We start from the raw sequence: 27955 nt of genomic DNA, 5'->3' as shown, positions 1-27955 counted from the left end.
AGAACAGCCTGCATTCTGTGGAGGCATTTTCTCAATTATTGACTGATATGGGAAAATACACCCACACCAGGCCCAGCCCTGGGCCACCCCTGGGCAAGATATTTCTGGAAGGTCTAAGAACCCTGATTGCTCTTAGGGCTGACAAGGGAGGGGGACTTGATTGGGGGAGGGAAATGGGAGGTGGGGGTGGTGAGGAGGCAGAATTATTTAATAAATAAATAAATAAAATAAAATAAAAGAAAAAGGCTGAGAACACAAGCAAGCAGCATTCCTCTATGTTTTCTGCATTTGGTTCCTGGCTTGTTTCCTCAATAACTGTTGAAGCCAGCAAGGGCTCAGTAACTCTGTTGAATCGATGGATAGAGATGCTGATACAGGCTTAGAAATAGGGGCAGCCGAAGATGCTGTCAGCCACTGCCTCCTGTTCTAGGTCCCTGGTGCTCAGCCCTGTGATCCAGAGACCAGCCATGGAGCATTCACTACCCCTTCTAAGTCCTTACGCCACTTTTTGGCTGCAGGAAGCCCTGCTGACACATGTGGACACTGGGTCAGACAGCTGGGAGTTGGACAGGAAGGGGTCAAGTCACCACTCTGTATGGCCAGGGGTCAGGTGCTGTTCTTTTTTTTTTTTTTTTTTTAAAATATTTTATTTATTTATTATGTATACAATATTCTGTCTGGCCGGGTGGTGGTGGCGCACGCCTTTAATCCCAGCACTTGGGAGGCAGAGGCAGGCGGATCTCTGTGAGTTCAAGACCAGCCTGGTCTACAAGAGCTAGTTCAACAGGCTCCAAAACCACAGAGAAACCCTGTCTCGAAAAACCAAAAAAAAAAAAAAAAAATTCTGTCTGTGTATATGCCTGCAGGCCAGAAGAGGGCACGAGACCTCATTACAGAGGGTTGAGAGTCACCATGTGGTTGCTGGGAATTGAACTCAGAACCTTTGGAAGAGCAGGCAATGCTCTTAACCTCTGAGCCATCTCTCCAGCCCCAGGTGCTGTTCTTATCCTTGGAGGGGCAGAGATGACACTGTTCTCAGGGCTGATGTGTGGCCAAGCACATTTATTCTATGTCTGGTTACAGAAGATCTTACACAGGTGGATCGTGGCCACCACTCTGCGGACCTCAAGGCCACTTTGGGCAGAAAGCAGAGCATCTCCTAGGGGCTTCTCAGAGGTGGCAATGTCACATGGTTCCATTCCCCAGATTGGAGAATGTTTCTAAGGACATTTGGACTTTCCAAAATCCTATGCATCTCTTTAGGAATGGAGTCCCGGTTCCAGTGAATCCTTGTCTGTTCAGGTTTTGCAAGGCTCACACCTGGAGTTGGTGTTAAACAGCAGAGGGTCTAGAAAGGGGCCGTGGACTGTGGAAAACAGCAGCTCCACTCCTGCCAAGGGTTCAGGGCCGGATTCAGGACCGGCGATCCTTTCTGCGAAGTTTGTGTCCCACCTGGGATCCCCGCTGGGCAGCTTTCACCAGACCTTTAAACTGTCCCTGTAGCTTCACCTTTTTCCTGCAAGAAAGAACAAAAGGGCTATATCTTACTGAGCACAGGCAGCTCTCTCTCTTTACAGTGGTGATGTGTGGTGGTGCATGCCTGTAATCCCAGCTCTTGGAAGGCTGAAGATGGCAAGCTTAATGAGAATAGGAAACCTGGTCTCAATAGAAAAACAAGGTCAAATGATGGTCACCCCTGGCAAAGGAAGAGTGACATAGGCAGACAGTGTATGCCCTGACCTGGCTGCTGCACAGACCCCTGATTTGAGGCCTCTCCCCCATTCTTCCGCTAATGAACTTAGATGAGTTCAAGCAGCCTTCCCTCGTCTGCAGATGTCTCCCTGTGAGCTCCTTTGGAACCCATTTCCCCAGGAACGGAACATTTGCAAGAACTTCCACACCGCATATGGTCCCCACACCTATACCAAAAACCCTATTTAATGACCAAAGTGAAGTAACTAATTTTCTAAGAGAACTAGAAAAGCAAAATATGCAAAACTACTAAAGATAGTGACTATGTAGAACACATATATTCCAGAATCTCCATGTGACCTAAGATCATGATTTATTTTTAAGAAAAGAGATGGTTGGAGAGATAGCTCAGGTTAAGAGCACTGCCTGCTCTTCCAGAGGTCCAGAGTTCAATTCCCAACAACCACATGGCTCACAACCATCTATCATGGGATCTGGTGCCCTCTTCTGGTGTGCAGGCATATATGCAGACAGAATACTGTATACATAATAAATTAAATAAATCTTTAAAAAAAAGAAGAGAAAATGTAAATTTAAGGAAAAATGAGAAGCTCATAAGAAGGACAAGAGCACCAAAGGAGGAATATCTGATGAGCTCTTAGGTCTTATTTTTTAGATTAATTATTTTATGTGCTGAGTGTTTTGTTTGCATGTGTGTGCGTATACCACATGTGTGCTTAGTGCCTGCAGAGGCCAGAAGGCATCAAATTTCCTGGAACCGGAGTTCTAAATGATTGTGAGCTGCCATGTGGGTGCTGGGAATTGAACTCAGGGCCTTTGAAAGAGTAGGCAGTGCTCTTAACCACTGAGTCATCTCTCCAGCAATTCAGTTCTTATAGAGGACCCAGATTCAATTCCCAAAATATACCTTTAGTGGCTCACAACCACCTATAACTCTAGCTCCAGGGTACCTGACCCCTCTTCTGGCTTTCCCCGGCAACTGCACTCATATGCACATTATCACACATAAACACATAAAATTAAAAATAAACCTTTTTTTCCCCTTCAAGACAGGGTTTTTGTGTAGCCTTGGCTATCCTAAAACTTGCTCTATAGACCAGCCTAGCCTCAAACTCAGAGATTTGCCTGCTTCTGCCTCCTGAGTGCTAGGATTAAAGGTGTGTGCCACCAGTGCCCAGTCAATAAATCTTAAAAAAAGGAAAAAAAAAGTCAGCATTGTGGAATATTAGTTTAAGATGTGTTACATTCGTTTATACCGTAGAGTGTTTGTTTAATGATGCAAAGATGTCTCTGTCTCACACGCACACACAGGAGTTCAAGTTAACAATACCGTATACATAAGTACATATTAAAAAATAAAAAACTGAACTGGGCAGTGGTATGCACTGGGGAGGCAGAGGCAGGCGGATCTCTAGGTTTGATGACAGCCTGGTCTTAATCACCTTCCAGGACCGCCAGGGTTACATAGAGAGAGAATAAGAAACCCTGTCTCCAAAACTTCCAATAAATAAATAAATAAATTAATTAATTAATTAAATAAAATAAAAATAAGGGGGTTTGCCCAATGACTGAGGTGTCATCTTAGTTTAATTCCTGGAACCCACATGGTGGGAAGAGGAAACTCACTCACATAAGTAGTCTTTCACATATACACACAAAACAATGAATATAAAAATAAACAGGGCTAGCGGGGCGGTGGTGGCGCACACCTTTAATCCCAGCACTCGGAAGGCAGAGGCAGTGAACTTGGATCTCTGTGAGTTCGAGGCCAGCCTGGTCTAGAAAAGCTAGTTCCAGGACAGGAACCAAAAGCTATGGAGAAACCCTGTCTCGAAAATAAAAAACAACAACAACAACAACAAAACAAACAAACAAACAAAAAAAAAACAAAACAGGGCTAAGTACTATTTGGTAGGTAAAGTGTTTACTGCACAAGATGGGATCTCCAGCACCCATATAAAGGCATGCACCCGCAGTCTCAGGGGACGCTGGGTACTTGACAGCTTGTCAGTTTGAGTCTTGAGCTCCAGGCCCAGTGATAAGAACTGTTTCAACAAAGGGTAAGGTAAAGAGCAACAGGACCAGATGGTGACTATGCATACACAAGAGGCACAGGCACTCACGTACACACATCACCTTACCTGCGGTTGAGCTTGCTTCTGTTGAGTGGGATGTACGCATAGGGATCAAGTCGGCCCTTCTTCTTCACATCACCCTTTCCTTTCTGCTCATCCAGAGAAACAGTAAAAGCAAAAACAAACAAAAAGCAAAAGCCCAGTCAGTCAAAGTGTGGGGTCCCTTCCCTGTCCCTGACATAACTAGCCTAGTTCTCTCCTTTTCAGCTTCTCCTTCAGATGATACCAACAGGCTTCTCTGGTTCTGAAAAGCCATTTGACAAGGCCCCAACTTCAAACGCCACATGCCATAAGAGCCCCTTTTCTTTTCTGACCAGGATGATGATGGGCACGATCTTCCTTGCCCTTTGCTCTCCTCCTGGTACCAGGAGGCCCACACTCTGCCCACAGCTCTCACCTTGGCCTTGTATTCAGCTCCAGGTGTAGCCCTCTTGGCCACAGGGCGATGGATGCCAGAGCCTCCAGCTGTAGAGAATCACAAAGATCACAAGTCAGGCAGAGCGAGAGTGGCCCCCTCTGGGAGCAGGAGGTACCCCTTTCAAAGGTCCTCTGGGAAGATGATGGACAAAAGACCAGGAACTTGGTTCCATATCCTGGCAAGCAATGACCAAGGTACTCCCTTGAAGAGACATGGCTCAGCGACTCCTGGAAACACATATGCTCTCTACTGATCCAAATGACACACATTCTCCAAAGTTACACAGGATCTACCTGCAAAACTCCTAATCCCTACCTGCAGACAGGACATTTTCCATGCTCCACCCTGTTCTGGCTCTGGTACATAAACAACTATTTATTCCACTGTGCAGGTGAGAACTAGAGATAACTGAGGCAAGGAAACTTGCCCAGGGACACCTTCTAGTCTGGACTTCAAGTCATAGGTGGAATCCTGCAATGCATTCCAGAAAAGCCCTCCAAGAAACGGAACTCAAGCACTGTGAGAGAGCAAGGTCACACAGCTAAGGAACAGCTGGGCAAACTGACCAGAGCACAGGCTTCTTGTCCCATGGATTACAAAAGTTTTTTTGCCCACAATATCATCTTAGCGCATGAGGGAGCCAGGCTCTGGATGCAAGGGTAGAAGTCATAGGCCGTGCAACAGGATTAGGGTGACACGGGGCTACAGGAACGAGAGACTGTCTCCATAGCTCTGGATCTCTAGATGCGCCGTGAGCTTTATGGCAGAAACCGGGTTAGAGCCCCGTGGTGCACTTCAGGAAGCAGAGGGGCCACCCTGCTAGAGAGGAACCCTTTGACCAGGGTTCTAATCTTGGAGCATACAAGAGAGGCTATCACTTCACAAGCCTCATGGAAGGATGGCTGGGTGGGGAGGAGCTAAACTAAGGAGCTTGCCACAAGAGCTAGACTTACCATGAACAAACCCAACCCTTAGGTTCTCTCTCAGGTCTGCAGCTGCTTGTCCCCCAGTCTAGTCCTGAGTAGTGTCTGTGTCAAGTGAGTGCAACTTCATGACTCTGCCTCCCTCTCTGTACCTCCCCAGCCTGATGCCGGTGAAGGGAAACTGTCCCATAAAAAGAAAGGCTACCGCCTTTAATCCCAGCACTCGGGAGGCAGAGGCAGGTGGATCTCTGGGAGTTCAAGGCCAGCCTGGTCTACAAGAGCTAGTTCCAGGACAGGCTCCAAAGCTACAGAGAAACCCTGTCTCGAAAAACCAAAAAAAAAAAGAAAGGCTACCTCACCTTGGTACCGAGGCGGGATCTCCAGCTCATCCTCCTCAGCCTCCCTCTGCCGCTTAAGCTTCTTTTTCTGTAGAATGGGGCACAAGCGGGGAGTCAGCCAGCAAAGGGTGTCCCTCTGTCCTTCAGACACTACTAACGAGGGCAGAAACAGAAGCAGCGACCTGCCCTGATGACAAAGCCCTCTGCCAAGTTCTCATCCCCAGTTGCACAGGAAATGCGTGCCTACAAAGGGAGTGATTATTCCCATCACACAACTGGGGGGAATCACACCTACATCCTGACAACCGACTTTCCATCTTCACACTGAGTTCTCACCCTGGAGCTAGGAAAGAAAGCTGGAAATCTGCTGTCAGGCAAGCAAGGTTCCAGACCTCCCCGGAGAGAAAGCTCTTATTATTTCTTTCCCTCTCGACTCCTCAGGTAGGTGGAGAATCTTGGACCAAGCTATTCATTACAGTCCCTCGATGGACAGCGGGTGCACAGAAGTTATAGGTCAACGGGACACATGGAATCATCCAATTATGACACAGCGTGTGCTAATAAGCACCTACTGTATGCCTGGAGCCAGTATTAGGGATGCATTGGAGAGAAAGAGGACTTGCCACAAGGCAGCCCATGGGGATATTTGAGATTAGACTCTAGCAACCAAATAAGTACACTATACATTGGGTAGGGGTGTGGGCGGGTCAGTCAGGGGTGACCTAGTTCCCAAAGCTTGCTCCTATCCTGTTGTTAGTGACAGAAGCCTGGGTGCCTTGTGAGTCAGGTGAGCTGAGGGCCAGGGGTGCCAGGCCAAGTGATCAGGCTGAACGTGTGTGCAGGAATACGGATGCCAGAGTCACTGTATGTAGCACAGAACTATGGATTTCCAGTGAATACCAGAAATGCACACATGGAGCTCTGGCTGCACAACACAGGATGATGGTTGAGCTTTATCCTCGTTCTACTGGTGCAAAGCCAAGGCTAGCCCACTAACTGGTCTTCTACTGAGAATGCCTTACTCCCTAGCATCTCATGCTCCTAGAACTATGTACACAAAAGGACTCAGCAGCTGTCAAACAAACTGGTCACCTCTAGAGTCCTCTTGCCAGCTCTGAGCTGAGGGCCATCTACAGCGGACTATGGCCAGTCCTTGCTGGCCAGAAATAAGAGACAGCTGCCAGGAGATCACCAATCCCCCATGAAGGTTCTAGAAAAGTTAGGGAAACCTCAACCAGAATAATTTACAGGGAAAATGACCACTGATCATAAAGAACAGCTACGGCTCACTGAGCATCGCCAAGTGCCAAGCTCTCTACACACCAAAAACTACACAGAACCCTGGGTCCAGCGACAGGCTTCTCACAGCTTCCTACTGCATGCAAAGGGAGACTAGGAATGAAGGTGGCCTGGGAAGGGTAAAACCCAGGCCAGGGGAAGAGCCCTAGCAAGCAGAGCTGGGCCACACTGGAATGGTCTGTGGAGGGAAGGTGTCACACAGGTGTGCATGTCACACACGACCACCCTTGGGCATCCTCAAGAAGCCTCTTGCTCCCCCTGACTCCTTCACTCTGTATGACCGTCCTACATGATTTTCACTCTGTTTTCTTTTTTTTTTTTTAATATTTATTTATTATGTATACAATATTCTGTCGGTGTGTATGCCTGAAGGCCAGAAGAGGGCGCCAGACCTCTTTACAGATGGTTGTGAGCCACCATGTGGTTGCTGGGAATTGAACTCAGGACCTTTGGAAGAGCAGGCAATGCTCTTAACCGCTGAGCCATCTCTCCAGCCCCTTCACTCTGTTTTCTAAACAGCATTCTGCACTCTGGTACATTCTATTTCTTTTCTTTCCTTTTCATTAAAGATTTATTTGTTTGTATAAGTGCTTTGTCTGTATATGTGTATGTGTATCACATGTGTGCCTGGTGCCCATGGAGGTCAGAAGAGGGTGTTGGATCCCCTGGCACTGGAGCCAGCATGTGGGTGCCAGGAACCAAATCCAGGTCCTCTGCAAGAGTGAGAAGTCGTCCTAACCACTAAGCTGCCACTCCAGACCCTGACACATTAATAAGAAACTAGCTCCTAGGGCCTGGTTTGCCAGAAGGCACATGGGGAAGTTTATTACTTGCCAGGCTCTAAGCTGATTCACACACGCCTGTCCACACTGCCCCAGTAATCTGGAGCACTAAGGGAGTGGGGCAGATGCAGTTTGTATGTGGGGATTGGGGTGTGGGAGCTGTGGGCCAGGATGCAGCCACAAATTACTCACACTTCTGATACCAGCATCTTCCATCAGGTCAGTCATCTCTTCATCTTCTCCTGGAGTCAGAAGACAGGCTCATGAGCACTTGGGCATCCTAACCACTTTATCTCCTGCTCCCCTATGCAGGATATTTTATCACAATGTGAACTCCAAGTCTGTGCTTGCGCTAATTAAATAAAATCAACTTAGGATCAAGAGGCGGAGCTACCAACTAGTTGACAGAAAGTAATTATATAATTTAGGGTCAGAGAGAAACTGGAGACAGATAGAGATGCACAGAAAATAGTAGGGAGGGATTTTGAGCGTGGTGGTCTTTTGGTTTGGCAGAGCAGAGGATGCTCTTTCTGAGACAACAGAGAAAAGGGAAGGACAGTTAGTTGCTCCTTAACTGCTCTGAGCTACCAGGTTTTCACACCAGCCTCTGACTTCTGAGTCTTATTGGTAAATAGAATAATAGAGATTTTGTTAAAAACTACATTTGGTGGCAGTGGCAGGAGGCTGATCCTACAGGACGTAAAAGCCCCACCTGCCCACCCAGGCCACTGCCTGAGAAGCAGGCCAGAAACTGCGAAGCCACAATGACTGGCTGAGACAGCAGTGGAGTCAGGTGCAGCAGCTGTCCCGACAGAAAGCCAACACTCCTTCCGGCACAGCGAGAAGAAGGGACATCAACTCCAGGCCCAGAAAACTGCCTTCCTCAGACCTGTGTCCCCTTTCCACGGGAGATCAAACTGCTGCCCCACTCCCAGACCACAAAGCCCCTTCAAGACGTGAGTGGCTCAAGGAAAGCCCAGACTCCTGAGTCAGCCCCGCCCCATACATGCCCCCACTAAGCAAGAGGACAATTTTATCCTCCTACTCCCAAAGCTTTCTGCCCACTCTGTGTACTGGCACCAAGTAGGGACAAGAAAAAAAAAGTATGAAGTCGACCATCTGCAGGGCAGAGAGACTCCAGCAGAGCCAAGACCAGTCAGAGGAGAGCAAAGGCAGCCTGCACAGAGGCTGGGAGTAGAGCTCAGGGGAGCATGTAGCAAGTGCTGGATTCAACCCCAGCATTGCAAGGAAATAAGCCAGTTTGTGATTAAAGATGCACAGAAGAAAGACAGTTGCTTCATAGGAGTTCTGTGGGGATGAGGCCTAGTGTTTAGGGAACCCTGGAGACACTATGAAGGACCAGCGTGGGATCCTACAGAACAGAGAGACTCAGAAAGGCAGGGAGAAAGGGATGGGCTTCCCCAGTCACAGTTAGTTTGGGCACCAAGTCCACAGAGGCTGGAGAGTACAAAGGGTTGGAGGGAAGCAGGAAGAGACAGCAGAAGGAACGGCAGAAGCCGCATTTATATCAAGCACAGACAGGAGCTAGAGAGACAAGCAGCTGACAAGCGATGGGTGGAGGAGCAGTGTGAGCAACAGTCAGGAAAGCAAATAAGCCAGAGGCCCAGAGCTAAGCAGTGAGAGCCGAAGGAACCAGGAGGCAGATACTTGCCCACAGTGTTGGGGACAGAATTCAGTGCTGCACACGTTCTAGACAAGTGCTCTATTACCGAGTGGCAAGCTCAGTTGGGGAAGGTTGGCACTCTTTTAAAAGACAGGGTGTTCCATAGGCTGGCTCTCCCTGCCTCTATATCAGTTAAAAGGCTCAGCCAGTTTCCATGAAAAAACAACCAAACCAAACAACAAAGAAGGAATAGGGAAGAAGCAGAAGATACATCTAGCACAGTGAGGGGAGTTTCCCCCAAGTTTTGTTTAAATTATACATATGTATACTACTTAGAAAAGTCAAAGGTAAATTAATAAGTAAGTATAGATAATATATGAAATAAAAATATGTTTAGCATGGATCAGGAAAAATCTGAGGAGTCAAGAGTGCTCAGGAGTGGCCTTAGATGCAAGCTCAGATCTGTTTCCTCTGCTTCCTCAGTATCGGGTCACTGTGTAACAAGCCAAGAGCCCTCAAGTTAACAAAGGAGTATCAAGCCGCACAGCTCCAGCCCTCGCTGCCACAGCAGCTGCTTCACTGGGGAGACCCTACCTTTAGTGCCATCTTCTTCTTCCGCCTTGTCTCCATCTTCCTCCTCCCGTATGATCAACCGGCCATCAGCGCTCACCTTGAAGCCATGGTCCTTCTTCTTGCCCTGCCTGGGCCCGGGTTGGGTGGCTAGTGAAGTAGGTTGGCATGAGGTGATGGTAGGTGAGGCCTAGCCACCTCATCATACCTTCCTCCCTCAGAGCCTACACATACAAAGCTCCCAACTAGGGGCTGTTAGCCCTACACACAGGCGATTGATAGAAGCCAACCCCTGCCTATCACCCATGACCCCAGCAACAAGGCAAGTCTACTCTGGGCTCCTATGTCAGCTGCTCCTTGCTCACCAAGCACTCGCTGGGCCACCTTGGGGTCCAGGAAATTGAGGGGCTCATCCCCACCACCTTCCTTCAGCCATGCCCGGCTCCTCTGTCGCGTCAGCTTCCGCTGCTCCTTGCTCCGGCCTCTCTCCTCTTCCTCATCTTCATCCTCAGAGTCAGCCAAAATCTCCTCAATGCTAAATTAGAGATGCTGAACATTAAAGTCCTCCTGGGGGAGTGGGGACCTAAAGATGGCCAGGACAAGTTTGGGGCTAGGGTACACTAGGGCCTCAGGGTCTTACCTGTCGCCTTTGCTCTGGACGGGCTCCTTTTCCTCTTCCTCCTCTTCTTCCTCCTCCATAGCAGCCTGGCTCAGGGCACGATGTTTCTTGGCCCGGGTCTCAGCTTTCCGGATGTTGACCAGGACTTTGTGGTATTCTGCAGGTAGCAGATCCTTCACCAGTTCAAACCTGAGTGAGGGAGAGAGGGGGCAGGAGCTGTTCAGGAACCAGTAAACCTTCCTTGTGGCCCGTGAAGAGACTAACAGTCCTGGACCCCAACTCTACCCCATTCAAGCTCACAGACCCAAACTTGCGGATGAACTTGATGAATAGGTTCCGCAGCTTCATGCGGAAGTGCCGGCGCATGTCATCAGAGAGCTTCCCTATGGCGTCCATCTAGCGGGCAGAGCACAGGGTGTCAGGGAGAGGAGCATGGGATGTCTTCCACCCTGCCCACCTGTCCTTGCTGTCCAGACCCACGCACAATACAGCTGGCCCAGCTAAGGAGGTGGTACCGGCTGCCCTGTCCTTGGCTCAGCTATGCTTGCTTAATTTGGAACCCTTTCCCCTAGGCCCTCCCTCATAACAGCTGTGACCATCCTTTCACGGTGACAACAGTCTCCATACGTCCTTCCAAAGGATCTTTACAGCAACTCGATGAGAAGATACTGCCAATGTCAAAGCATAGGCTACCAGTTGAGGCCCAGGCTCACCTGATTGCCAAGTGGCTATAAAGGTACCACCCAATCCACTCATTCCACATTGCTAGACACTCTCCAGCACCTCATAGTCTCAGGCTTCCTTTCTATCATGCAGCCATGCTCATCCTGCCTAGTGTGGGTGGCAACTTTGGGTGGCAAACCTTATTATCAGTAAGGTCTCCAGTAGGGTCAGGGAACAAGTCCCCACAAAGCCTTTGAAGGGATTTTTATAAGTTCTAACTACAGGCAGACATAATAGATCTCCACTCTAGCCAATTCTTAAACCTTTGGTTCCCAGTTAGGCTGAAGGCTTTTGGAAGACATCTATCTCTGCACCCTTCCTTGATGCCAAGGCTTGACTCAGAAGATACACGTGAGAGGGATCTCAAGTGTCACGTAACTCAGCTGCAAGTGGGAAATGAGGGCAGCAGGTTAGCAAACTATTCCAGCTTGCAGGGAGTGTGGGGTAGTCTCCCCTGGGCAGAAGTCCAGAGACCCAACCCAATGGGGTTTTTAGACCCTTCTAGGCCCTGACAGAGGGTGTGAAGAGATGTCCTGCAGAGGGAGAGATGGTCCGAGTTCTGAGACTGGACCTTGAAAATGGGTATTTGGTCTCAGTTTCTCTATCTGTACAAGGTGGGGGGAGTTCTATCCCTTGGTTTTTGGACTGGCTTCTACGGAAGGGACACAGGGTAATGTGAGATACTGTGGCATTGTGCTTTGTCAGACAGCATTCTCCTACAGTCCACTCCCAGGGTTCCTTAATGTCAAAGAAACAGCAGATAATGACAACGTTCTAAACTAATTTGACCCGAGTCCCATGGAGTCCACACGGGCACCTCAGGAGCCCCCATCACCCAGTGAGAAAATGGGGCCTCACCACCAGCTGCACATGCTTGGCAAGGTGCACCACGTCCATGACCACCACAGCCACTTTGATGAAGCCTAGTGCAGACTTGACCACATCGCGGGTGCGGGAGGCCAGCAGCAGGCAGACATTCTCCAGGAGCTGCTCCACTGTGCTTGTCCCCATCAGCCCTGTGCACAGGCAGCCAGGGTCAGAATCCAGAACTACCCAAACCCAAGACCTGTTCATGGGTCAGATGTCAGCAGGGCCTTCTCTGCAGGTCTCACACCCACGGAGTGGCCGTGGTCTTCCATTTTAGAGACTAGCAGAGGCTCTAGGAGGTTCGTGAAGTTGTTCAAACTTTCATGTGGTTGGTGAGAGGAGGGACCAGAACTGAGGTCCCTGAACTGGTAACTTTCCTCTGACCAATCCGACAAAAGTCCCAGGATACTGGGGCTGCACACTGCTGGGTGGTGCAGGCTTAGGGAAGGGGGCAGAACTTTGTGGGGGAAAGAACTAAGAAGCAAACGGGCCTGGTTCTGGGTCTTCCTGCCACCTCCTGATACTGTTCCCCATTCTGGCACCACCCTGGCCTGACCCTCGGGGCACTCTTACCAAAAAGGCACCCCACACCTTCAGGTAAACACTTACCTTTAAACTCGAACAAGAGGTGGGTCAGCGCCAAGATGCTACAGCTCACTGTGGTAACCGCACCCACAAGGCCAGGGTAGATCAGGACAAGGTACCGTTGCAGAGCCTCTGGGGGCAGAGTGGACAGTCACTTGAAGACAGGGTGCCCAGGGATGGGCACTACAGGCCTACAACAGCAGCCTACTCAGAGCCACAGCCAGAACAGAAGGAGTTCCCTCCACCCTTTCTCCTCAAACCAGTGGCTTTAAGGGTCTTCTAGTCTACAAGCAGTGTGTCCTTCCGTTTATTCCAGTCTCACCTTCCTGGCTGGAGCCAAATCGCAGGAAAGCATGGCCCATCTCCACCAGCAGGGTGAATGCATTCTTCCTTGCACCCACTGACACCTCCTTGGTGCACAGGATCACCTGGCCAAACAGTCTTGTTAGCACATGCTGCCCAAGGTGGCAGCCTGGGTAAGCCACACAGGCCTAGAGTGAGCGGAGCACATCCTCACCACCATTAGAGCTCCCACTTCACCATCACCTCTTGGAAACCACACTTTAAGAAATCACAAAACAAGGGCTAGAAAGATGGCTCGGCAGTTAAGAGCACTTGACTGCTCTTCCAGAGGACCCTGGGTTCAATTCCTAGCACCCACGTGGCAATTGTCTGTATCTGTATCTCCAGTTCCAGGGGACCCAACACCATCACAGAGACATACATTCAGGCAAAACACCAATGCACGTAAAAATAAAAATAAATGGGCTGGAGAGATGGCTCAGAGGTTAAGAGCACTGACTGCTCTTCCAAAGGTCCTGAGTTCAATTCCCAGCAACCACATGGTGGCTCACAATTATCTGTAATGAGGTCTGGTGCCCTCTTCTGGCCTGCAGGCATATACACAGACAGAATATTGTATACATAATAAATAAATAAAATATTAAAAAATAAAAAAATAAAATAAAAATAAACCCTTAAAAATAAGAAAGAAAGAAAGAAAGAAAGAAAGAAAGAAAGAAAGAAAGAAAGAAAGAAAGGAATTGAAAAACATAAATGCACGTGTCTGTCAGCCCCCTCACCCACTTACCTCCGGGATGAGAGCGGCAATGAACTCCTCATGCTCAGCCGACAACTTTTTCACAATGTGTATGAGACACTTCAGTCGGGGCTGTGGGCAGAAGGGCAACGTTGGGATCCGTCAGTGCCACTCCTCCGGGTCTGCCTGCTGACACCCTTCCTCCTTGCAGGGCAGGCAGGCCCGGAGCCCTCACCCTTTTAGCAGGGGAGGCCGTGCTCTTCAGTGAGTCCAGCAGAGTCTTCTTCAGATCATCCAAGTGGTTTTGCACAAAGCGGTTGGCAGGGCCCTGGGAGCTGGCACACACTTCCTCCAGCACTCGGTAGGCCTTCTTCTGAACCCCATGGACTTTGCTCTGAGGGGTAAATAAGTCATAGAGATAACAAGAAAGGAGACTAGATTCCACGCCACCCCATGACATTCCCCAAGCATCTACTGTGGCTAGCACTAGGGGGGATTCAGAGAGGTCAGGTCTGGACACAGCAGCCATAGCGTCAGGGACAAGGCCAGACTGGTTTTCCAAACCATTCTTCTTACCACCACTAAATAACAGATGCCAGGGCTGAGGCAACAGCTCAGCAGCTGAAAACACTTGTTCTTAAAGGGGCCCAGATCAGTTTCCAGCATCCACATGGCAACTCACATCTGTCTATAACTACACTTTCAAACCACAACTTTCAGGGGATCTGCTGCCTTCTTCCGATCTACACGACACCAAGCATACATATGGTGTGCATACATAAATGCAGGCAAAACATACACACAAAATAAAAATTAAACAAATCTAAAAAAATAAAAATAAAATTAATAAAAAAACCAATACTCAATCCTGGGCTGGAGGCATCAGAATGTGCCAGGACACGCTCTCCTCTCTACCCCACTGACTCCTTGTAATTCTGAAGGAGTGAGTTCCCAGACTCCTCCTGAGATGTCCTCCTGAAGTCAGGCAGCCTGTCCTGGACATCTGTGTCCACCCGCACATTCTCCTTCAAAGCAAATTCATCCTCTAGCTGCTATACAAACTGGCAGGGCAACAGGGACACAGGTGCCTGGGAGGACGTTATTGGGCTGAGCTCTGCACAGAGGAAAGCCACAGCATGATTTCAGACAGGGCCAGCAGGAGCAAAGGCAGAGGCAGGCTTGCTCTACACAAGACTCTGGGGAGAGGGGTGTAGCTCATAGAACATATGCCTAGCATCCATGAGAATCTGGATCCAAACAGTAAGAAAAGGGGCGGGGTGGGGGGAGGAACATTAAAATGGCTCAGCAGGTAAATGTTCTTGTTACCTGATGGTGTGAGCCCTACAACCTGAGTTAGATCCCTAGTACCCATATAGGATGGAAGGAGAGAGCCAATTCAACAAAATTGTCCTTAGACATCCACTTACCCTCATCACACATACAAATAATAAACAAATGAAATAAAACAGTAGTTTTTAAAAAGATAAAAATGAAGGATTTATCTAGGACTCTGAATAACAGCCTGATAAAGGGTAGGTGTGGTGGTACACATCTGTAATCACAGCACTTGGGAGGTAGAGGCAGGAGGATGAGGAGGAAGTTCCAGGCCAACTTCCACTATACAGGAAATTTGAGGCCAGTCTGAGATACATGGATTTCTGTCAAAATAAAAACAAAAACAAAAAAACACCAAAAAACAAAAACAGTCTGATAAAATTGTAGTAACAGCTCTGGCTGTCCTGGAACTCGCTTTGTAGACCGGGCTGGCCTTGAACTCACTGAGATTAAAGTACTGCACTAAAGGCAAGCACTGCCACCAAGCACTGCCACCGCCTGGCCACAGCGGCACATCTTAGTGAGAAATGGGCAGGACAGGACACAAAGGGAAGGCATTGTGGAAGCAGCTGGGGAGTGATCGGGCAAGCAGCAAGGGATGAAGACGAGGAGACTGTTGTAGAATATTATCTGAAGACGTGCTACATTTGTTTATGCTGTGGAACATTTGTTTAATGATGCATTTGTCTAACTCTGTGGAGCTGAGTTACTTTGCCCGTCTAAAACACCTGATTGGCCTAATACAGAGTTGAATGGCCAACAGAGAGGCAGGAGAAGGATAGGCAGGAGGAGAAGTCTGGGAGGAAAGAAGGAGGAGCACTACTCCAGGGGCCAGTCACCCAGCTACACAGCAAGCCATGGAGTAAGAAGTTAAACAAAGATATACAGAAATAGAGAAAGGTAAAAGCCCAGAAGCGAAAGATAGATGGGATAATCTAAGTTATGAAAATCTGGCAAGAAATAAGCCAAGCTAAGGCCAGGCATTTATAAGTAAGACTATGTCTCTGTGTATAATTATTTGGGAGCTAGGTGACTGACCCCTCCCAAAAGAGTAAAAGAAAACAACCAACAACAGGAGACAGGAGAGGGAAGTTGTAAGGAGCTCACCTCGAGGTAGGGCCGAATAGTGGAGTACAGCTTACTGATGGCGGCTTCATCTGAGTGAGGAGCCAAGGCCACAACCAGGTCCAGGACAGACAGTCTGCCAAGTGGGAAACAGGAAGGGGCTTAAGGGACTGGAGAAGGGCAAAGGCCCTTCCCGTTCAGGGAGGGGACAAGGGGCCTGAGGCGTTTGTGAACGGTGAATAGAGCACTCAGCACAGGCAGTGCCCAGGCATGTTACACAGCCTGTCCCCTCCTCACAGAGCCATCTGCAGGCACTATGATTGCACCCATTCTACAGGTGAGGACTCCGAGGCGGAGCATGTAACTTGTTCAAGGCCACATGAGTTGAGAAATGGTGGGGGGTTTGGGATTTGAACCCAGGCCATTTATCTCTAGGTTCCCCCTCTTTCATCTTCTAATAATAATTAATCAGACCTCTCAGAGCAGCTGGGATGTGATATTTCAAGACTTCCAGAGTGAATACAAAGGCCTCTGCTAGGAGCCCTCTGGTACCAAGCACAAGTGAGGAAGCCCCGAGCAAGCAAGCATCTTACCTGGTGAAGTCAGAGCTGGCAGGATCGAGTACTTTCTCGGTGGCTTTTTCCAGGAAGCTGTTCACCAACTGACAGTGCCCAGTGGAGGGAGAAACAGAGTGACCACATCAGCACGGTCCCCATGGCTCAGGAGCCCCACCTGGCCACGACTGCAGCGTCCCTCCCTCCACTGGCACTCACCTGAGACTCGGTGATGGTGAGGTAAGTTCTGATGGTTTCCAGCAGAGCACGGCGAGGGGCTGCGGCCTCCCCAGCTGCAACAGGCTGTCCATACAGGTTGAAGAGGATTGGCAGGAAGTTCTTAGCAAAGCGGCTCACTTCTGCACGGTCGGCCTCTGGCAAGGGGACCCAAGTGTGCATTGAAGGGACAGAACTAAGAGTAAGCCAGCCACTGGGGGGCAGGGCAGCAGGTCCTTTTAGGGGATCCAGCGGCAGGACTAGGGAGTGACAGGATGGACCTTCTGCCAGGAAAGGCTGAGGGTGGGGCACACAGAACATGAGCCTCTGGGTTTGGATGCTGACTGGGCAATCCACGGCAGCCGCCAGCCCCCTTCAGGGAGAAGCATGAGGTAAGGACTAGTGTTGGCCTCTGGATCGCAGCAGCAGCAGCAGCAGCAGCAGCAGCAGCAGCGACGGTAGTGGTGCAGACAGCAGTGTGAGCAGTGTGAGCCTCAGCAGCCCCGCATCCTCTAACTAGCTCCCACACTTACCTGCCTCACAGCCCTTGGTGATGAGAGTGCGCAGGGCCTGGCACACAGTGACTCTCAGGTCTGGGCGCTCATTTATGGCTGTGCCCAGTGTCCGGGCCAGGCCTTTGAAGGAGGCAGCTACATCTGTGGGCCTTGTGCAGAATCCAGGCAGGAGGGTCCAGATCTGGGAGGGAGGAATTTGGAAATTAAAGTGCCCCCAGTGACTTGTGCCCCTGCATGCCCCGTCCCTCTCCCTTGCCCAGCTGCCCTCACCTGCCACTGGAGTGTGTCATAAATCTTGGACTCCACTGTGCTGCCGGCCTGGGCAAGATCCATTGCTGGAGGATGTAACAAAAACATGGTGTGACCCTAGCCACCCTCATGGCCAACTGGCTTCATTTTACCAAAACCAAAGTCCTACAATGAGGATATATAGGTAATATCCCCTATAAATTGATAGTAACATTAATTATTCTAAGTAATTAAAATAAATTTATAAATCTTGTCATAAGAGTTGACACCTCAGGAGGATCAGGAATCCAAGTTAATCCTCAAATTACTTACCAAATTCAAGGCCACATGAGATCCTATCTCAAAAGAAAAAAACAAAAAAACAAAACCAAAAAACAAAAACAACAACAAAACATCCCCAGTGTTTACAGGTAACATGAATGAGCCCCCATTTTAGTAATAGGTGTATATGCAGATAGTGCACTCATACATAAAATAAATAAATAAATCTTATAAAAACAATTATTGGCTGGGCGGTGGTGGCGCACGCCTTTAATCCTAGCACTCGGGAGGCAGAGGCAGGCGGATCTCTGTGAGTTCGAGACCAGCCTGGTCTACGAGAGCTAGTTCCAGGACAGGCTCCAAAACCACAGAGAAACCCTGTCTCGAAAAACCAAAAAAAAAAAAAAAAAAAAAAAAAAAACAATTATTGCCGGGCAGTGGAGGCATGCCTTTAATCCCAGCACTTGGGAGGCAGAGTTAGGCATTTATCTGTGAATTTAAGGCCAGCCTGGTCTACAGAGCAAGTTCCAGGACAGCCAGGGTTACATAATAAAATCCTGTCTCAAAAACCCAAAACAAAAACAAACAAACAAAAAATCCTCATTGCTGTTTGAAACTACAGATTTCAAAGCAGGGGGCATGGTGGTGCATGCCTTTAGTCGCAGCATTCGGGAGGCAAGAGCAGGCAGACCTTCGTGACTTTGAAACCACACACATAAACCTGTAGGTTTAGAAGAGTATATAGAGCCTTTCCTCGGCAGCCACGAGGGACTGGCTGTAGGATCCCCATGGACATGAGATTCCGAATGTTTAAGTCTCCTCTGCAAAATGGTGTGGTGTTTGTATGCGACCTCCACTCATTCTCCTGTTTAAGTCACTTCTCGACATCGTATCAAACCCAACAGTGACACACCAAATAAGGGCTGTTATACAACAGTGTGCGGGGAATTTTCTCCCCTGTGTATTTTCAGTGTGTAGTTGATTGAACCTGGGGATACAGGTGGCAGCTGCCCACATATAAATCACGGAGAAAAAGTCTACTTAAAGATTCTTTCTTTTGAATGCTGCCAAATGCACATGCCAGACTCAGTCCCTTTCTGACCTCTTCAGCTGGGACTCCTAAATGTGAGAGGAGGAGACTCAGGCTGCACATAGCCAAGGGTGCCGCACCTTTGCTCTTAAGAGTGGTGGCCAGGGGCAAGAAGTAAGTGGTGAAGAAGCCAAGTCGTGTTTCCCGAACATGATCCCGGATAACAGGCAGCAGCCAGCTCCGTGGGAAATCCAGAGTCTCCCTGTGAAGAAGGACTCGGTGAGAAGAGGTGACAGTCGGGAGACTGAAGGACACCCTTCCTAGAGGAGAACAAGCTGCATGAGTCCCCCGGCTCCTAAAGCCCAAGCAGGGTCCCACTTACTCCGAGCCATCGATTTCCAAAGGCACAGCCTGCAGCACCACCTCAGGTCCCATGCTGGTCACTGCAGCCCCCACAGCCTGGTCTAGGGCTGCTGTGTGGGGGAAGTGAGGGGAGAGGCGCAGGTCACACAGGGATTGGAGGCACTGGAACAAAGACAGGATGCGTGGTGGGACATGACGGCAGGGCCCGCATGTGACACTGTAGCAGAGCCATAGCCTAGCAGGTTCACGGTCTGGGATCAATCGCCAGGGTAACAGAAACAACACAAATGCAATTTTTCTGCTGACCATGGAATGGGCCCTAAATTATCATTTCATTTCAGATCTGACTTTGGAAGAGGAATCCACCACGGTCTAGACGAGGCCAGGCTTCATTCCAAAGGATGGGGCCAGATTCTGGACAAGGTGAAGTTCCCCAGAGACACACACTGAGGACCCAGCTGACTCAGTGGTGCATCCAATCCCTTTCCAAGGCCCAAGACTTTTAAAAGTTCTGCTTAATTTAACATGAAAAAGCTACAAATTTTCACATACAAATGTAGATTCCAATTATCCTGAAGGATGGAAGGTGTGACCAATGCTGGCCTAGAGCTAACTATGAGCTGAGGAAGCAGAGTGGCGCCCTCTAGTTCCCCTTAGTACCAACCAGGCTTGTTTCTCATAGCTCTGCCTGGTTGCTAGGAAGCCATGTTTGCCAATCCTAACTAATCAGGGCCCTGGCCTGGCTGAGTGTCCTCTCCAAGGTGGCTCCCATCACCCTGACAGCAATGGGAAGAAACAATGAGAAAGACCCAGGAGCTGAGCCACCAGCTGTTCCTCGTCCTGGGGTCTATTCAGGATTCCCAGTATTTAAGATATTTCACCCTGGGCTGAAGAAACTCTGAGGCCTAAGGCTATTTAAAACATCAATGCTATATTCAGTGGTTACACAGCATTTAGAGAATTAAAATTTGAGGGGCTGGAGATATGGCTTAGCAGTTAAGATCACTGGTGCTCTTGCAGAAGACTGTAGTTTAGTTCTCAGCCCCAATATGGTGGCTCACAACCATCTGTAACTCCAGTTCCAGAAATCTAAAACCCCTTTTCTCATCTCCCCGGGCACCAGGCATACACGTGGTACACATATATAAACACTCATAATATAAATAAATAAAGTTTTAAAAATTTAAAAGGAGGGCTGGAGAGGTGGCTCAGCAGTTAAGAACACTAGCTGAATTCCCAGCACCCATGTGGCAGCTCCCACCTGTCTGTAACTCCAGTTCCAGGGGACCTGACACCCTCACATAGACATAGGTGCAGGCAAAACACCAATGCACATTTAAATAAATATTTTTAGGGATCTAAAAGGGCCAGGACTTCTCAGCATCCTAAATAAACTTCAGCAAAGGTAACCGGACAGGACAGTGGTTCCCTTCCCACCTTGCTGCTTTTCACACAGTGCTCAGTTACCTTCCTGGAGGCGTGGTACTTGGCACCTGCTGAGGGAACTTGTCAACACTAGAGTGTAGACCTGTTCTTCCTGGCTAGGAGCCAAGTGCCACCAGTGCCCTGGCCCAGCAGCCCCCATCTCACCTTCTTCATCACAGGATGGGCCTGCTTTCCACAGGCCTCAAAGAAGACAGCCAACAGCTGCAGCACAGAGCTCCAGGCCGCATGGAACTTGTATGTCAGGCCCTCTTCCACTGCCCTGTCAAGGAAGCAGTCAGTGCCATGATCACATCGTCCCAGGAAACAACAGGTACTGGTCCCGTGACCCACAGACCCCTACAGGGGAGGGCCCATCCAATGCTCAGAAAGTATCCATGCTGAGTTCAGTTAATATTCCTACTGCCTCATGAGGTAGATCATGATAAGCTCCATCCTCAGATGAGGAAACCGAGGCTCAGAGCCATGAAAACCTGCAGTCTGTGTACTGGGCTCTTCGGCCTGTGTACTGCTGCTGTCCTATGCTTCCTCTACCTGATCTGAGGGAGGACGGTTGGGAACAGGTGGCCTAGGCAGAGAGGAAGGTTTTCAGACCCTTTCTGTGTAACCCTGGCTGGTCCCATCTCCCCGACAATATCTGAGCCTCTGGGGACCCAAGGTAGAAAGGGGCCAACAAGGAGCAGTATGCTGGCTAGGGCTACTTCTTGAGAGTTCCTGAAGCATCATGCCATAAGCACAGGAACTGGCTTCTGTCCCTCTGAACTAGACACCAGAGTGCCAAACCAAGAGAGAGAAAACAGACCCAGGAGAGACACCCAAGACCCCAAGCCCTTCCCAGGGACTGCTCAGCACTCTGTGGCCATGTCTGTGAATGGCTCCTCATAGGTGTTGCAGGCAGCCCAGCAGACTCTGTGGTCAGCCTTTCTCGAACTCAAAGACCTCCCCTTCCCAGCTGTTAGAGGGTTAGTACCGATGTTCTAGCACAGGGTCAGCGGTTCCTGCTCATGGAATGCCGAGCTAAATGCCAGTGCTGCTCTCCCACTCACGAGGATCCAGATACCTGGGGCTTGCGAGCAACAGAGCTGGATTCAAACCCAGCTACAGGTCCAGAAGCTCTGGGGCAGGGATCCATGAGCCACACTCTTACATCCCACAGTACGGCACCTCTCCTATTCTGAGTGCCACAACACACCCCAAACGGCAGGAGCTGCTCAGGCAGAGTTTGGCACTTACCACAATTCTACAGAGTACCTAGTTAGTACTGGACACTGCCCAAAGGGGTAAATGGAACACAGGTCATCATACAGCACTTCCAGTAACAGGGACACCACATCCTCACCTAAACATCTTGGCGATGTACTGGGGAGGACCCGAGGCTGAAGAGGTCACAGAGCCAATGTCCGCAATGTGTGGAGCCACACACTCCTTCAGGATCTCCTGCAAAGAGAGGCCCAGGCTGTCTAGTCCAAGGCAACAACACCAATTCCATTCACCCTCCCAGACAACTACTTTTTGAAGCTCCTGGAGCCTGTCTCCCACTGGGAGAAGCTCCCCCAAGGACCAAGCTGGGCATCCAGGATGACCTAAGAGCTAGGGCAGCAGGCAGAACCTCTTATGTGCTCTGCTTCCCCAACCAAAGCTGGGCTGAGGACACTGTGGTACCTTAAGAGTCTGGGTAGCAGCTGCCACCACTTGTGAATGAGGGGACAGGAGACAGGTCACTGCCATTCCGAAAAACCGAGCAAGATGGCCCAGCCCCAGGTCTCGGTGCATCCTGTCAAGACAAAGGTTTCTTTGGAACCTGGCTCCAAGCCTCAGAGACCTGAGCCCCCACAGCTCAGATGATAACATCTACGGGCTGTTCTCCCAGCTGGTCATTCCAAAGGGCACAATACATGGGTGCAAAGTCCAAACGGCCTTTAAGCAGCACACAGAGTGAGAGCTGCCTTCAGTATGACCTTCTGGCCTGGCCCTCACACTTTCCAGAGTCAAGTACTAATATTGCTAATGCTTACACACCAACTACTGACAAAACAGCCCTTTCTCTCTAACCTTGCAGTAATTACTACATCTATTCCCATTGTGTAGATAAGGAAACTGACACAGAAGGGGGCCAAGGACACACAGTGGGGCATGAGAAGGGATTCACACACTCAGGCAATCTGATCCCAAAGCATAAAGATAAAAATCATCAAGATAGCTCGGCAGCCAAGCTTGGGGAGTCTTGAGAGTCACCTTCTCATTTCCACACACATGCACTCTTATGTACACAAACAACATAAAAAACAATTCATGTTAAGTTAAAAACAACCAAGCACCACTGGGCTGTGGAGAGGCTCAGCAGGCCACTTGCGCCAGAGCATGAGGACCTATGCTTGAACCCCTGAACTCTCCTGAAGCTGGGCCCAGCCCTGATCCCAGCACTCCTATACCAAGACAGGAGGTGGAGGCAGGAGCATCCCTGGCAACTTGAGGCCAGTCAGCCTGGCCTATGCCACAAAGAACAACAAAGAGGCCATGTCTCAAACAAGGAGGAAGGTGAGGACTGACCTGAGTTTTCCTTCTGACCTCCACAAGTGCAATGTGGCATGTGTGCACCTAAACTAAACACCTATGAAGTGACACACATCATACATACACATATATGCAAAAAATTAAAGACCACACCAGAACTAGGCTGTGGTGATATTTTGTTTATAATCTAACAAAAAGCTTGTCTGAGAATCAGAGTACAGAGCTAGCCACACTAGCTAGACATAGAGGCCAGACAGTGATGGCATACAACTTTAATCCCAGGACTCGGGAGAAGCAGCCAGATCTCTATTAGTTCAAGGCCACCCTGGGCTACACAAGATTGAACCTGTCTGAAAGAGAAATAGAACTTTACACAAAGGTGATCCCAGCACTTGGAATCACAGGTCTTTAATCTCAGCACCAGGGAGGTGGAGAGAGCAGTGGTATGGCTGGGCAGAGAGAGGAATATAAGGCAGGAGACAGGTGCTCAGGAAGTCAGTCTGAGGACAGGATCGGCCCTCTGGTCTGACCACTGATAGGAGTTAAGAACTCTCTAGTGGCTGGCGGCTCTGCTTCTCTGACCTTCAGTATTACTCCTATATCTGACTCTGGGTTTTTATTATTTAATACCAATTAGAATTTGTGCTACCACTAGACACAATGGCTCACCTTTGCAATCTCAGAAATTATGATGCTAAAACAGGAAGACCAAGATTTCAAGGCCAGGCCAGGCATGTTGGTACATGTTTAATCCCAGAATGCAGGAGGCAAAGGCTCGCAGATATCTGTGAGTTCAAGGCAGCCTAATGTATATAGTCAGTTAGAGCTATGTCATGAGACCCCATCTTCAAAAAAACAAACAAACCCAACAACTGAACAAAACAAAGAATCCATCTGTGGGATGGCCCAGTGATAAAGGTGCTTGCTGCCAAGTCTGACGACCTGAGCACAATCCTTAGAACTCATACGGTAAGGCGAGAACTCACTCCTAAAAGTACCTTTCCGAGAGAGAGAGAGAGAGAGAGAGAGAGAGGGAGAGGGAGAGGGAGAGGGAGAGGGAGAGGGAGAGGGAGAGGGAGAGGGAGAGGGAGAGAGAGAGAGAGAGAGAGAGAGAGAGAGAGAGAGAGAGAGAGAATATGAATGGTGGTGGCACAACTTTCCCAGCTCTTGGGAAGCAGAGGCAGATGGATCTCTGTGAGTCTGAGGCCAGCCTGGGCCACACAGAGAGTTCCAGGACAGGCTTCAAAGCTACAGAGAAACCCTGTCTCAATAACCCCCCAAAAGAACGATATCACCTTCACCAAAACGCCCAGAGTAAGCAGAGAATCAGGCTCAAACTTGGCTCCAGCCCACAAGGACTGTCCTCAGTGTGCCCCGCTCACGGCTAGAGGAAGGAACTGGACTAACAGGACGCCTGCTGCCCTACCCTTGCTTTTTCTAACACGAGAGCTGATCCTCACCCACGTAACACAGACCTTGGAGCTGAACCGCCTCTCCAGCTTCTGGCTCATGTCCCTTCCATCTGCACACACAGCAGACAGCCTAACGGGAACCCCTAGGGTTGACTTCTAGCACATTCCTACCTGACCAGGTTGATGTGGGCTTTCTCCATAACCTTCAGCCAGGCCAGCAAGGGCTGTAAATCATTCTCACTGGGGACGTAGTCATACAAGGCCTAGAGGGGGACAGGAGTCAGCAGGTGAGTCTCAGCAGTAGTCCCAAGGATGACGACCTTTCCTATATCCTGTAAGGACCGGTCAGAACTCCCCGCCACCTGGCTTCCAGGCCCAATCTTCTAGAAACACAAGGCTCTAGGAATGGGAGTGAGGTGCTCACACACCTCCTGGAGTCACCTGAAGCCAGAGTCCTTCTCTGAGGACATGAACTTCAGTGTACACTTTGCAAACAATTTGGAGATTTATGTAGCAGGCTTTCTTGGATCACTAGCCCCCAGATCATGCACGCAGAGACTTATTATTAATCATGACTCATTATTAATTAATTAAATTATCAATCATTAATAATTTGACCTTAGCTTAGGCTGGTTTCTAGCTAGCTCTTTTAACTTAAATTAGCCCATTTCTAATAACCTATGTGATGCCCCGAGGCTCATTTACCTCATCTATGGACTGTCCATCCTGCTTTCCTGCTTCCTCCATGTCTGGCTAGCTGGCCCCCCACTTTTCTCTGCCCCCCCAGCCCCGTCTACCCCTTCTCTGCCTAGCTATTGGCGGGTCAGCTTATTAGACTGATCAGGTGCCTTAGGTAGGCAGAGTGTAACAGTTACACATCTTTATATAGTTAAACAAATGCAGCATAAAGACAACACATCGTTACATAGTTAAACAATTGTTCTGCAACACAAATTCAACACCTCTTTACAAAGTTAAACAAATAGTCTATTCCACAACCTACATGTATCTGCAGTTAAAAGCCTCTCTCAAGCTGAAATCATTTATATTACCCTGATCAGGCAAGAGTCAGTGCCCATCTCCCATGCCACTGATGCCAATCGCTCAGCTTCAAGCTTGACCATTCTCCACCGGGACAGCTTAGCCCATGCTACCCCACTGTTGAAACAAGGCAGCAGAGCTGGCCCTCCCAGCAGAGCCTTCCAAAGAGTTACCCTCCAGTCTACCCACACCCAAATCAGCCTCACCGTGATGATCTGAGCGTTGAGCTCTGCAGACAAGGTGCTGGTGCTGGGCTTGGCATGGAAGAGGCTATGGAAGGCCTGCATGGCACAGGCTGTCACGAGCTGCAGAAGACGCAGAGACTTAGAGGAAGCACAACTTTCACAGCTGCCCCGGAGCTCCACCATATGAGCTATGAGCTGAAAAGAGCCCATAGGTCCCCTAGACTCCCATACACCCTGAGGACTACACTCTAGTAAGACAAGGCAACCTGGCAACCAATTAAAAAAAAAAAAAAAAAAAAGCTTCAAATGATTTAAGGACGGCAACGACTCAGTGCTAGGGTCCTTGTACGGTGTGCATAAAGGCCCTGAGCTCAATCCCAAGTACCACTAGAAAACAAAACTTAGGGCTAAACAGGTTAAGTGCCCCCCAAGCCTGATACCTGAGCTCAATCACTGAATCAACTCCTCAAAGTTGTTCTCTGACCACACACACGTACTCACATACACACAGACACACACATGAATCTCAAGTCAGTTTCCATACTTAGGGTGATCCGGCCCCTTCTGACACCATGGATGATGTGGTATCCTTGGCCTATGGCAGAAGCAGGGTCAAGACAGTGGAAAGCCTCAGGGATTAACAGCAGGGATTACAGAGGTACACAACTGAATCCAGGGACTGGTTTTGTTGTTTTGTTTGTTTGTTTTTGCTTACTCAATGAATTCCCTACACTGGCCCTATTTTTCCAGTCTCCTGAGCTTACCACATGGTTCAAGGTCATGACCCGAAGCAGCGTCTCACTGCAGCTCTTCACCAGGGCTTCCGGGAAGCAGGGCAGCATGTCCTTCAGCAGTGTTAGCATGTGCAGTGTGGTGGTGGCCTCCCGGGAACCTGGCAGACAAAGGGGAGTTTTAGTCCTAATTCTCCTGTCCTGCCCACACTTCCCCTCCACCTTCCCTGGGCCTGACCACCTCACCTCCAGACTTCTCAATCTCCTGGATGCAGAACTTAGCAGTGGGAACAGCAGCAGGGTGGTGGGCAGGGGCCTTTTCACCAAACATGAAGTCACTGCCCTTGAGAACCGAGCACACTCCATGCTGAGCAGCCTTACGGATCTGAAGGGAAAGCAAATGAAGGTCAGATCAGCATTTTGGGTGCTTGGTGCAACTGCCCTAGCAGCCTGATGGGACACCTCTATATATGATACCCACTGCTGTCAAGATCATAGCACCGTACAGTCCTAAGCCTGCTGACGGGTCAAACGGCCGAGGCAGCCCAGACACTCAACCTCTGGGCAGCAGAGTTCTCATCTTCAGGCAGGGATATAGTCATTTAATTTTCCAGCAATGCCAATACCACTAAACCAGGCACTGCTTGGGTGTTAGCATCGTGGTGAGAGTAGACAGCACTTGTCTGAGGCAAAGAATAAGCAAATATAGAGCAGAAGGTAAAAGATACCTTGCAGGGACTGGAGAGATGGTTCAGAGGTTAAAAGCACTGGCTGTTCTTGCAGAGGACAAGTATCTAGTATCTAGGACCCACATAGAGATTAACAAACCTAACTCCAGTTCCTGGGCATCTGGTGTTCTTGTCTAGCCTTCATAGGCACCAGACATACATGCAATACACATACATATACACAGGCAAAACACTCATACACCTCTGGGTGTGATGGTGTACATCTTTAATCTCAGCACTAAGAAGCAAAGCCAGGCTGATCACTGAGTTTTGAGGTAGCCAGGGCTATGTAATGAGACTCTTTCTCAAAAAACAAATAAATAAAAAAACTAACAACAAAAATATTCATACACAAAAATAAGTATTGATGACATGAATACACAAGGAAGGAAGCAGGAGACTTCCAGGTTACAAGTACTTCAAAAGGGGTGAAAATCATTGTATGTTCCTAGCCCTAAACTTCTGAGGAAGCAGCATGGATCCACTTGCTGAAGGCCTGCGATAAAGCAGACTGTACCAGGCCTGAGACTCCACACAACCCTGCAGTAAGACTCGAAGCATCTCTTAATGAGGCCCAGGCTTACAGACAGTAAGTGATTTGCCCAAGGCGACACTGCAAGATGAATTAAGAATCCGCTGGCTCAGGCCTTTAATCCCAGCACTCAGGAAGTAAAGATA

The 27955-nt window shown here is 49.2% G+C and overlaps 1 protein-coding gene across 1 annotated transcript in view; it reads right to left on the bottom strand.

The window, feature by feature from the left end:
• Positions 1-731: 731 nt before the first annotated feature.
• The window catches only part of Rrp12 (ribosomal RNA processing 12 homolog), a 36576-nt gene continuing 9352 nt past the window's right edge, over positions 732-27955 (bottom strand). The window contains exons 7-34 of the mRNA XM_057779198.1: positions 26796-26934; positions 26583-26710; positions 25840-25938; positions 24764-24855; positions 22329-22440; positions 22006-22103; positions 20814-20928; positions 19243-19385; positions 19001-19122; positions 17591-17655; positions 17339-17501; positions 16809-16963; positions 16629-16696; positions 16078-16171; positions 13871-14029; positions 13687-13767; positions 12919-13024; positions 12621-12728; positions 12003-12160; positions 10726-10817; positions 10443-10610; positions 10168-10337; positions 9827-9952; positions 7801-7850; positions 5549-5615; positions 4246-4313; positions 3855-3937; positions 732-1516 (exon numbers count right to left, since the gene is read on the bottom strand). Coding sequence (XP_057635181.1) covers positions 1414-1516; positions 3855-3937; positions 4246-4313; positions 5549-5615; positions 7801-7850; positions 9827-9952; positions 10168-10337; positions 10443-10610; positions 10726-10817; positions 12003-12160; positions 12621-12728; positions 12919-13024; positions 13687-13767; positions 13871-14029; positions 16078-16171; positions 16629-16696; positions 16809-16963; positions 17339-17501; positions 17591-17655; positions 19001-19122; positions 19243-19385; positions 20814-20928; positions 22006-22103; positions 22329-22440; positions 24764-24855; positions 25840-25938; positions 26583-26710; positions 26796-26934 — 3132 coding nt within the window. The 3' untranslated portion in view covers positions 732-1413. The remainder of the gene's footprint in view (positions 1517-3854; positions 3938-4245; positions 4314-5548; positions 5616-7800; positions 7851-9826; positions 9953-10167; positions 10338-10442; positions 10611-10725; positions 10818-12002; positions 12161-12620; positions 12729-12918; positions 13025-13686; positions 13768-13870; positions 14030-16077; positions 16172-16628; positions 16697-16808; positions 16964-17338; positions 17502-17590; positions 17656-19000; positions 19123-19242; positions 19386-20813; positions 20929-22005; positions 22104-22328; positions 22441-24763; positions 24856-25839; positions 25939-26582; positions 26711-26795; positions 26935-27955) is intronic.

The sequence above is a fragment of the Chionomys nivalis genome, chromosome 8, assembly GCF_950005125.1.
Source record: "Chionomys nivalis chromosome 8, mChiNiv1.1, whole genome shotgun sequence".
In the NCBI taxonomy this organism is placed as follows: domain Eukaryota; kingdom Metazoa; phylum Chordata; class Mammalia; order Rodentia; family Cricetidae; genus Chionomys; species Chionomys nivalis.
This window is presented reverse-complemented; position numbering and strand designations above follow the sequence as displayed.